The 11,252-nt window shown below is 54.0% G+C and overlaps 1 protein-coding gene across 1 annotated transcript; it reads right to left on the reverse strand.

Moving 5' to 3' along the window:
• Positions 1-952: 952 nt before the first annotated feature.
• Positions 953-7,339, reverse strand: UCP2 (uncoupling protein 2). The gene is made up of 8 exons (XM_004589898.3): positions 7,201-7,339; positions 6,422-6,578; positions 3,441-3,665; positions 3,113-3,323; positions 2,335-2,529; positions 2,143-2,244; positions 1,713-1,893; positions 953-1,341 (listed from the first exon to the last, which is right to left on the reverse strand). Exons 3-8 carry the CDS (start codon positions 3,564-3,566, stop codon positions 1,227-1,229), a joined length of 930 nt encoding a protein of 309 aa, XP_004589955.1. The 5' UTR covers positions 3,567-3,665; positions 6,422-6,578; positions 7,201-7,339; the 3' UTR covers positions 953-1,226.
• Between the last annotated feature and the right edge of the window lie 3,913 nt (positions 7,340-11,252).

Consider the following 11,252-nt stretch of genomic DNA (forward strand, 5'->3'; position numbering starts at 1 on the left):
ACATAATAGTATTACCCACTTCCCTATACCCCCTGAACCTTTTTTTTTTTAACCGCAATTAACTACGTAAATATTGTCAACAACAATACAATAAAGAAAAAAATCACCTGCCCACCTGTTTTGCTATATGACAGGCTGCAGGAACAGGGGCAGACGCTGACACCACTGTGTAGCCGCAGCCCTGCTTATCATCCCCTAAGGCTTCCCAGCCCTGGGAGTCAGTAAGACTGCAAACTGAAAGTACCCTCAGGCAGGGCAGGGAATGGGTGTTTGCCCTGGGACCTCTGCTGAGTCAGGACTGCCTCCCCCAGTTCAGCAGCACTTCCTCCTATCTGCCCCTGCAGAGTCGGGAGTGGTCAGGCTTGCTCTGGGTGATGATGGAAACGCAGTTTTCTCATTTGTAAATTGGACTAGGGGTGGGCATCTGGTGCTGTGGGCTTGGGATTCTGTGGTAGTCCTGGCTACCCTTGCCCCAACTTCGGATCCAGCTTCCTGCTAATGCTCACCCAGGGAGGCAGTAGGTAATGGGTCACATACTTGGGTCCCTGCCACTTTGGAAGACTTGGATTGAGTTCTGGGCTCTTGGTTTCAGCCTAGGCAAACCTTGGTTGATCTTGGCATTTGAGGAATGAACCAGTAAGGGACTAGAATGGCAGGTATTGGAATATCAGGTGCTGGGCAAGTGAAAGCTCAAGTGGCCAGGCCAAGGAAGTGGAAGTGAGAGTGGAACCACTGCTGTTGCTCTCTGGGTTGCCTGTTCACTGGACTCCCTACCCAGTGCATGAGCCACAAATACGGATCGATGGACCTCAACATGCCTTAGGCTGGGTGCTGAAGGTGCTGGATGGGTGACACACCCTTTCTTATAACAAGGTGGCTCCTCCCCTACCCACGAGATGCCCCAAACACAGGGCCCATTAGACCAAGAGTTTTGGCAGCAGCTACACAGAGGGAAGAGACACCAAGGTTGCGCTTGCTTTATGAGTGACAGGCTAGCTGGGAAGGGTGGGGGGCTGAGGCCAAGATTCCAGCTGAGCTTTCCTAGGGACTGAGGGCCTAGTATCCTGGCTGGTGCTAGGCTTCTCACTGTCACATGGGATCAACAACACTAGCCCAGAGACATAACTGAGGAGACTGCGTGGGGGTGGGATGAGAATGTAGGTGGGAAGAGGGAAGGGAAAGGCAGGGAGCAGGTAAGGCCAGCGGCAGCGAGGGCAGCAGTAGGCTCAGAAGGGGGCTTCCCGCGAAGTGCAGGCAGCTGTGAGTGCCCGTTTTAGCTGCTCGTAGGTGACGAACATCACCACGTTCCAGGAACCGAGGCGCAGAAAGGAGGGCATGAACCTAGGGGTAGAGAGGACGGGTCACACACGGAGCAGTTGGTAACCCCCTTGGGTACCTCCCGCTTCTCCACCAGGCCTGAGATATCCAGTCCAAGCTGGCTGCTCTGTTTGCAAAGGAGATGGAGTATGCCCAGGGATCAAAGGTTCCTGGCTGTGGAGCTGTGGCCAGAGGTTCCCTGAGTGCCCACGGAGCATGGCACAAGCAGGAGGGATGTCGGCTCTGAGATTAAGCAGCAGGACCAGCGTAAAGAAAACAGCCTCACACGTGGTTCTACCCACTTCCAGGTGGTCGTTTCCTCTCCCACCTGTGCAATGGGAGGAGGTAGCCAGGAGGCCTGGAGAGGGGGGCTGGTGGATAGATCAGGGGCTCACCCTTTGTAGAAGGCTTGGGGCCCTTCCTTCTGGAGCATGGTGAGGGCACAGTGGCCGGCGCTGCTGTACTGGCCTTGGGCAGAGTTCATGTATCTTGTCTTGACCACGTCGACGGGGGAGGCAATGACAGTGGTACAGAAGCCCGCTCCAAAGGCAGACGTGAAGTGGCACGGGAGGTCATCTGCCAGGAGGAGGAACAGGCAGGTTGGTCAGGGATCTTCCTGCCCCTCTCCAAGGGAAGAACATGCCTTATGCAGTTGGACCCTCTTCAGACCTCAGAAAGTCTCTAGCCTTGGTTCCTCAATGTGTAAGCTGGAAGCTGCATCCTAGGCTAGTGGGAGCTGAAAGGGCATTCTGCCAGCTGGGGGTGAACAGGAGGGACCCTGGGCATGGCAAGAGAGAGCCCCAGCATCATGGACCCCTAGCTCACCCGACATGATGTTGGCCTTCAGTAGGGAGTCCTTGATGAGATCATAGGTGACCAGCTCAGCACAGTTGACAATGGCATTCCGAGCCACATTGGGAGAGGTGCCTGCGGGAGGGTGAGCCCGTGTGAGAGCGTTGGTGGTGGTGGGGGCTGGGAGCAGGGGGAGGTGGAGGAAGAGAGCCGGCCAGCACGCACCTTTCCATAGCCCCCGGAGCCCTTCCTCTCGGGCGATGGTTCTGTAGGCATCCACAGTGCTGTGGTATCTTCGGCCTCCTCCGGCCCGTGCCTGAGCCTGGAAGCGGACCTTTACCACGTCCGTGGGCTGGGCCACGGCCACAGCCAGGGCACCTGTGGTGCTGCCTGCCAGGAGGCGGCTTCCGAGGCTGGCATCTGTGGGTGTACCGCAGGGGAGGGGGTGGTCAGCAGCGGCCAGCAGGGGCTAGCTCTCATCCCCCCCACCTGATCTCATCTCTAGTGATCCTGTCATCTCCTGCCTTTTGGGACTAGGATCCAGAACGGCTTTCACTCTCGAGGAATCCCTGCCTAATGTCACTGTACACATCTGCTCGGGATACAGCAAGGAGTAAAGCAGGAAAGAAATGGTGCTGTCTTCCTGTCTTCCCTAGGACATTCTGGGGTGTCCTTGCCCACTGCCCTGGGAAAGTAGAATTGTTTCCCCTGGATGAGGGTGAGAATCAAGTCTCAGAGACATGTGTCTGAGGTGTGTTTTCTGGCTCCCCACTGTGTGCAGGAGCACTTCCAGCCCAGTCTCCTCCTCTGTAGCTGTACCCCACAATGACACTGCCTCTTGCCCCAGTGGGCATGAGTACTGTCACTATACGAGGCCCTGCTCAGAGCCTCTCGTAAGGAACACTAGGGACCATGAGGGCTCCTTGCAGTTCTGTTCCTCTGATCTGCCTTGGGAATGGATCGTTGCCAAGAGCCTAGGCCCAAAGGGCTACTGCATACTCACGCTCAGAGCCCTTGGTGTAGAACTGCTTCACGGAGTCATAGAGGCCGATGCGGACGGAGGCGAAGCTCATCTGGCGCTGCAGGCCGGCCACCAGCCCATTGTAGAGGCTGCGCGGGCCCTCGGTGCGCACCATGGTCAAGATGGTGCCCAGCACACCACGGTACTGGGCACTGGCTGTGGCCTGTGCTGACCCCAGACTCTCTCCTTGGATCTGCAGGGCCAGGAGAGCGTGTTACAGGGATGGGCAGGTTGGCTTCCCCATCTCCTGCTGCCCCTAGGTTCCAATGTGCCAGTTGTGCTGGGAGAGGGGCAGGCTTCATGTGCCCACCTGCAGCCGGACTTTAGCAGTGTCCAAGGGGAAGGTGATGAGATCTGCGATGCAGGCGGCTGTGCCAGCCCCCAGGAACTTCACGGTGGCGGTAGGGGGCACATCCGTGGCCTTGAACCCAACCATGGCGCTACTTCCCTGCTACCTCCCAGGAGACGGAGAAGAAGTTGGAGAAGGGGTGCCTTCAATCCACAGTAAGACGAGATAGACGAACTCTGCCGGAATCTGAACCCAGGAGGAGAGACACTCCATCAGCAATGATGCCCAAGACCCACCCTGCTCACAATGTCACCCCTGCCTTCCCAGACAGCTGCAAGTCCTTCAGCAGGACTCTGGGCAGCCCACAAGGGAAAGCAGGAGTGTGGTGCCCAAGCAGTGGCTGGAGAAGCAGCGAGGTGGTGTTCTGCTTAGGCTGTCCCCTTTCAGTATGGGGTCCCGACTGTCCTGGTGTGTGGCTTGTTAAGCCACCAGCCCAGCCTTTGGCCTGCCACTGCCCACATTCCTGCTTCTGGAGTGGGGGTTGGGGGGGAGGGGTCTCCCGGCAGGACAGGCCACAGTTTGAGTGGCACAAAGAGCTGAAAGCAGGCCCAGCCAGCCCCGCAGGCCTGTGTTCTGCACTCCTCTAGATCTGGAATTTACTCCAGCTGGAGAGAAAACAAAAGGACAAGATGATTGTAGGCAGACATTGTGACCCTAGGTCAGTGAGCACAGGATTACAGTTGATTGGACAATATTTGTATGATAAACAACTGGATGGGTGTCTTTTGTGTGACTGACTGGATATCCTTTGCATGAGAAAAACTGAATGACTGCCTTTTGTATACCTGATGGGATATCATTTGTATAAGAACCTTTGAGTGGAAAGTATGTGTATGAGAACACTTGGTGGAATATACAAGACAAAAGGACTTCCAAACAAAGGCATAGAAACAGTTTATGGGTTTGTTGATGAGTTAAGTATCTCTACCCTAATCCTATATGACCCTCAGTGTATAAAGTCTGTTGCCCCTAATAAATTTTGGCTATTGATCAGTCAGTAGTCCATGCGTGTTACTACTGTGCACCAAGCCCATCGCTGCAGGACAGTGACAGATGATGAATTTAATCCCTTGCCAGTCCACCTGAGAAAGCCTGTCCCCAGGGCCCCTGCACTGTTGTTATTCCCTATAGAGGTCCTCTTCCCATGGGACTACTCAGCAGGGCATTGATTTACCAAGACATGGGGGCAGCATCTACCCAGGGATGAAGCGGGGTGCTGGGGGGAGGCAGGATGGGGCACAGCTAGACACATGGGGTGCTTGCAGGATCTAGGCTTAAAAAAAAAACCCCACAAAAACTAGTAGGTGTAACAGCTCACGGTAGTGGAAGAGAAGCATGGGTGGTCAGGAAAGCCTTCTTAGGCAGTAACCTGGCAGTAGGTCTTAGAAAGGATGCCTGGGGAATTCCCAAAAGCTAGTAGGAAGCAGCGACCCTGGGGCTCCTCCTGGCCTGCCTGCCCCATGATGCCAGGAAGTGCTCTCCATCTGTGGCCAGTTTTCTTTCTCCTGTCACCAGGGGTGGGGTGGGGGGAATGCCCACCTTCACAGTCAGAGGCAGGGAGACAGAGTGGTAGGTCAGTACACTTTAGTTTCAATACAGGAAACCCAAAGCTCCATTTTGTTCTCAAGACTTGAAAACACGCCCTGTCCTCCTCCCCTACTGTGGGGAGGAAGTGAGCCCAGCACCCACTTGGGTGGAGTGGAGAGAGGGCAGGCCACCTGCTTCTCCTTCCCCAAGCTCATAGGAGCAGCTGCTTCAGAGTCTCAGCCTGATTGGCTGCTGCTGTTGCTGGGGCTGTGGATGAAGGACCTGTCAGGGTGGGAGAGTAAACCCAGAGACCAAGAAACAAACAGTTTTCCCAGCTACTTCCTCTCTGGGGTTCCAGACCCAGGTGGCTGGGGCAAACAAGGCAATCGAGAGGTTTTTCACTATGGCAAGTGGCACTGAGAGCTCTTAACAGGGCAGGGCCTAACTCCACTCCAGCTGCAGGGCGGGGGGGGGGGCCCTAGAGGCTCTGGGTGCAGGTGGCAGCACAATGGATCAAGGAGCTCCTAAACTGCCAGCTTCCCTGCTTTGACACCCTCTCTTCCCCAGGAGGAGGAGCTCTACTTCACTCCCGGTCTGGCTGCTGGGGGCACTGCATTAGCAGGAAAGGGATGTGGCTCCAAAGCTGATACTGTTCGCTGGGCACTACTGTCTGTCTCCCTGTAGTTTTGTCCCCAGGTAGAGGCTAGGCCTTTCATGAGGCAGGTTCTCTCACACCAACTCGATGGCTCTAAGGAGGTTCAGGCAGTTAGTGTACCCTTTTTGGATATCAGAGATGCAATGATCAATCTGTAGCATGCCTAACCCAGAGCTGCACTGTAGGATGTCACAAGAAGACCCAGTCACTGCCCAGCTCAAAAACAAATGCCTGGAGGCTCAGCCAACATGCTGAACAGTGCTATGGGTTTGGCAAAAGTTGGGTCCTGGGGAGGAGGGGTGAGCCTGGGGACCAAGGACCCCTATGTCAACAACCCTAATAAAGAAGAGTGAGCAAAACTCAGGCCTAGAAAGAAGTCACTGTACTTGAAGGCCCCTATCAAATAACCCATTTCAGAACCCCAACAGTACACCTGGTTATTGATCTCAGTCCTAGGGACAGTCAGCAACATGAAATTACAACAGGTTCCCATGCACTGGCTCTGCTGCCGACACCAAGGGTCCCCTGTGGGCCTGACTGGCCTCCCCTCTGGGCCACGGTTTCCTTCTGTTACAGGAGGCCCACCACCCTTGGTGATTAAAATGAACAGAAGTGCCAGATGTGATGGCACTGTGTATGAAGGTGCTTGTGAACTGTGACCAGTCACTTTCTAGGGCAGGGCCGACTCTGGCCCCCCACACGCAGGGTTAGGGGGCACCAGAGGAGCATCCCCTTCCACTGTCCAGGGCTGGATTCTTACCCGGCTTCGTAAGGTCTCAGGCTGAGGCTTCCAAGATCAAGCTTCTCTAAAGGTGTCTCGCCCTTCAAAGCTGCCAGTGGCTATCATGGCCCAGTCCCCTGGGTTTTCCATAGAAAATGGTCCGGAGATGGAACACCTCAAGTTCATACTATGTAACCTGTGGATGAGGGCACAGGAAGAGCTCAAGAGGAGAGTTCCCCACCCCCAAAAGCACCAGCACAAAGCCCCTTCAGTCCTTGCCTCGCGGGGAGACAGGAAAGTGGGGTTCATTTCACTCAGGGCAGCTAGGGGTAAATCAAGCGCACACACCAGAGGTGGGAGAGAAGGCCACTGGGGCTTCTGTTTTCCTGACACTCTAGATAAGCACTCCCAAAACAGTCAGCAGATCTGGTGACACGAGGGTGCTGTGAAGTGGTCACCCTGGCCAGGCCCCAGCCCCGGCAGCAGTAGGTTGGAGGGGTTGGGTACCTGCTCTGCAGGGGCCCGATAGAGCAACTGGGAGCCTCTTCCTGCACCAACAGCCCCAGGAGAGACACTGGGGGCCCAGGGCCTTCAGCCATTTGGGAAACATGAGGTCATTCTGGCCATCGAACTTCCTTCCAAGTGGACGCGAGAGGGAATGTGCAAGAGTCAGGAAAAAAAGATAAGGAAAAAGAACCGAGGACAGAGAGCAAAAACACAAACTAGAAAGGAAAGAAGGGAAACTCAGCAGCGAGAAGCGCGCGGGGAGAGAGGGCACCGAGCAGGTGCAGGCCTGGGCCCGTCGGCTCCGAGCTCACCGGGCCGTAGGGAGAACACCAAGGGCCGGCGGCTCTGTGTGCGGAGGACGGTAGGCGAAGGCTGCGAGCGCTGACGATCCCGACGCGAAGGCGTGGCCGGCGAGCCTTGCAGTGGGGTCGGAGGAGGCGCGCGGCTGCATTTAGGTTCGGGGCGGGGCGGGGCGGGGCGGGGCCTGGGGCGGGGGCGGGGCCCGCTGGCTCGGCCGCGGACTGAGGGGACCCTTGAATTCCAGCTAGGAGCCATTCCGCAATGTCCTCCGCTTGCGTTTCGCTGCGGGCCGAGCCTGCGTTACCCCCTTCCTCCTCGCCCCAGACGATGACTCCCCCTCACCTCATCCCTTCCAGTCACCCCTCCCACATGCTCCCCGGTTCCCTGAGGTTGGCAAGATGGATGCCCGGAAAGCAGGAGAGACTAGGCTAGGGAACACACACACGCGCACTGCCTCTCAGGCAGGGAACATTCTAACTGCGGTTTAGCGGCTGGCGAGGGGCTCAGTGCCCAGCTCCCCCGGGGGCCCAGGGGACCCCGAGGGCTGCTTTCGGCGGGAAACCCACCCGCTCAGTACTGGGCGGGAGCTCCAGGCTCCCGCGGGGTGGGCGGGGCCGCTCGCCGGCTCCCGCTGTCGATTGGTTAAGGCCCCCACGTCGTCAAGGGAAGGAACCAATCCGAGCTGCAGCAGCAGGTGGCCCGGCAACGGTCGGTGGGTCTAGGGGCGCAAGTGGCGTTCCCGCCTTTTCCGGAAGCGCCCGTCTCGCCCTGGGACCGGGAGACTTCAAGGCCTGAACATGACAGGGACATCAAGCGTGACCCCCCCTTGTCTCCAGGCGCCGAAGAGCAAATGGCCTGGCGCCCAGCGAGGGGGAAGCAGAGCCGGCACAGGGCGGGTTAGGTGGGATGTCAGATGGCTGACTGTCTCGTGGGGGTGACAGACACAAACACAAGAGTAAGCCGGTCCCGTAGCCAGAGCAACAACTGGAAAGAAGGAACTAGGAATCGCCCAGCTCTTGGACTAACTCTGCCTTTTCTCATCGTTGTTTGCCTCACTGTATTTTAAGGGTCAGGAGGACGTGGGACTTTGTGTCCGCCCCTACCTTGTCAGCTCCTCAAAAGCAGGAAACGATTTCCTGTGTTTCTGGTACAAGTCCCCAGGGCGGCAGCTGTGGCTGCTGAGGAAAGTGCTCTGTGGAAAGTACAGTAGGAGGAACCCGTGGGGATGAGCGTTAGTGTCGGGGTCAAGATGGAAACTTCAGGAAGCTCTGCGAGGGCCGAGTTCACGGACATTTTAAACAGAGTTCCAAAGAGGTGAAATCACCAGCCCAACCCCCCCTTAGTGGCCATCTCTGACCTCTGCCCTTGCCAGTCTGGCACCATGGGTATGTTTCTTGTATTGTCTGCATGCAGATGTCATTGTCTGGGCACAACAGGGGCCTGGGAGTGGATAACTACAACGGAAAAGACAAACACACTGAGTACACAGTCCTGGCAGAACACAAGAGCCCAGACTCAAGTCAAAGTGGAAAATTGTTGGGGACTCTGGCTGGTCTAGTTTTTGGGTGGAAGCGTCTATCCCTGACTGTGATGAACTGATTCCCAACTTGCTCAGTGAATGTGGGGTGAGACTGCTAAAACTGAAACTTGAAACTGAACCCTCCATCATGTAAAAAAAGGACCCAGCTCTTGTCCCTCCCCCTCAGCCTTGTCCTCTATCAAAAGGAATTCACTGACTTCAGTGATCCAGCTGACCTTATAAGACCTTATAAGTGGACTCAAGGAGTCATTTGCTTTTCCAATAGATAAGAACCTCATGGCCATTGGGCCCTGGGGCGATTTGTGCAGGAAATTCCAGCAATGGGCAAAATGTAACTGCCATCTGATGGGTACCACGATAACCGCATATAGGTGGAGTTTGCCTCCAACCAGACCCAAAACGGATGGCGGAATCCCCGCAGGCTGTGAGACCATCCTTGCACCAGTGAGAGGCACAGACCTATATCGCCCCACCAATAAGGGCAGAGGTGACCCCGTTTCGGCTTCCAGGTGAAGGAGAGTTTAAAAGGGCCCTTCCCCCGTCTTTGCACACTCTTCTTCCTAGGCAGCTCACTCCTTCACGTCTGTCTTTCTGCTGCATGGGGAAGGGAAGCCCGTGACGGTGGTTCCCTGAAATAAAGGCCATTTAATGATTTTCATATATTTTGCTGAGTTGTTCTTTCCTTGGTAGTCTACAAATTTAACATTTTGCAAACGGCGAATCTAACGCCAACTCCATGTAAACCCCAGAACAGCTGGAGCCTACCTGGCGATCATCAATTCACTAAAGAGCATAGCATCACTGACCAATCCAAGGAAAGTTTACAAACTTCACTGGCCAACCAGGAACTTGAACATGAGCTGATCACGCACCTCTTAGCCCCAGCTTCAATCTGTAAGAATCATCACCCCTGGGCCCGGCACTGTGGCCTAGCGGCTAAAGTCCTCGCCTTGAACGTGCCCCAGGATCCCATATGGGTGCCGGTTCTAATCCCAGCTGCTCCACTTTTCATCCAGCTCCCTGCTTGTGGCCTGGGAAAGCAGACCAGGACGGCCCAAAACCTTGGGACCCTAAACCCACGTGGGAGACCCGGAAGAGGTTCCAGATTCCCGGCTTCGGACTGGTGCAGCACCAGCCGTTGTGGTCACTTGGGGAGTGAATCATCGGACGGAAGATCTTCCTCTCTGTATATCTGACGTTGTAATAAAATTAAATAAATCTTTTAAAAAAATCTTAAAAAAAAAATCATCACCCCTAATTCCTCAGGGAGCCTGGGAATTAGCCAGTAGCTGCCCAGCTCCTTGCTCTGTGCTTTGCAATACACGCCTGCTTTATTCCACCACCCTGATGTCAGTGATTAGCTTTCTGTGCATCAGGTGAACTGACCCAGTTTGGGAATTCTACAACAATGCCTCCAACCAGTTTTTTGGTGTTGTTCAACAAACGTGTCAGTATGCAAGTAACCCTGGTTGTCAAAATGGAAAAATTTGGATTCCAAAAGACTGTATGCACGCATGAGATGAAGAGGCTGTTGAAAGGATGATGTAAGAACACATAAGGGGGGCTCGGCAGCGTGGCCTAGTGGCTAAGGTCCTCCCCTTGATCCCATATGGCCGCTGGTTCTAATCCCGGCAGCTCCACTTCCTCTCTGTCTCTCCTCCTCTCAGTATATCTGACTTTGTAATAAAAATAAAATAAAATAAACCTTAAAAAAAAGTTTAAAAAAAAAAAAGAACACATAAGGGAAGTAGAGATCACTGATCACTGGGTTTCTGTTAAATCCTGTTTTTTTTATGCAGTCAGACAGATCAGAGTAAGGTTACAGACACTGCATTTCTCTGTATTTTTAGTAAGCAGCTTGCCCACTTCATAAGATATCCTGCAGATAAATTGGGGAATGCATGCACAAACAAGTGCATTTTGAAAACTTACTGATCACCCATGTCATCGAATGGCATATGTTTCTTTGTCAACATGGGTGAGTACCAATAATTAAAATGATGAAGTTTCAGGCTTTTCATTTTGTTATTTTAACCTCATACCAGAAAATCCACTACATTTGCATTTTTTCAAACTTTAAGATTGTTAAATGCAAATACATAGGGTTTGAAACATTGAAAAGGGGAAGTTCAAGAAATGTCAAAGGAAACGGGAAACATCAGGTGATGAGAAGTTAATATTCCCAAAAATATCAAGTAGATTGTACGTGTGTTCTCAAACAGTTTATGGAAAATGAGTATCACAAAAAATGCACACAGTTTAGCTTTAAGATATATTTATTTATTTGAAAGACACAGTGAAAGTGATGATGGGAAACACAGGAGAGAGAGAGAGCTTTCAGTCATTGGTGCATATTCCAAATGCTTGCCACAATTTGGGGCTGGGCCAAGCCCATGTCAGGATCCCAAGCACAACCTAGGTCTCCCATATGGGCAGGGAACCAAGGACTGAACCATGACCTGCTGCCTTCCCCGGTGTATTATCAGGAAGCTGATTCAGAAGCAGAGCCAGGGCTCCAACAGG

This window comes from Ochotona princeps, chromosome 4, assembly GCF_030435755.1.
Source record: "Ochotona princeps isolate mOchPri1 chromosome 4, mOchPri1.hap1, whole genome shotgun sequence".
Taxonomy (NCBI): domain Eukaryota; kingdom Metazoa; phylum Chordata; class Mammalia; order Lagomorpha; family Ochotonidae; genus Ochotona; species Ochotona princeps.

What these genes read in the sequence shown, in the direction of transcription:
- UCP2 (XM_004589898.3), bottom strand. Translation starts at nt 3,566, where the DNA reads ATGGTTGGGTTCAAGGCCACGGATGTGCCCCCTACCGCCACCGTGAAG. An exon ending in CTGCTAAAGTCCGGCTGCAG is followed by an intron (nt 3,324 to 3,440) that starts GTGGGCACATGA and finishes CTGGCCCTGCAG; the next exon opens with ATCCAAGGAGAGAGTCTGGG. An exon ending in GAAGGCCAACATCATGTCGG is followed by an intron (nt 1,894 to 2,142) that starts GTGAGCTAGGGG and finishes TCCTCCTGGCAG; the next exon opens with ATGACCTCCCGTGCCACTTC.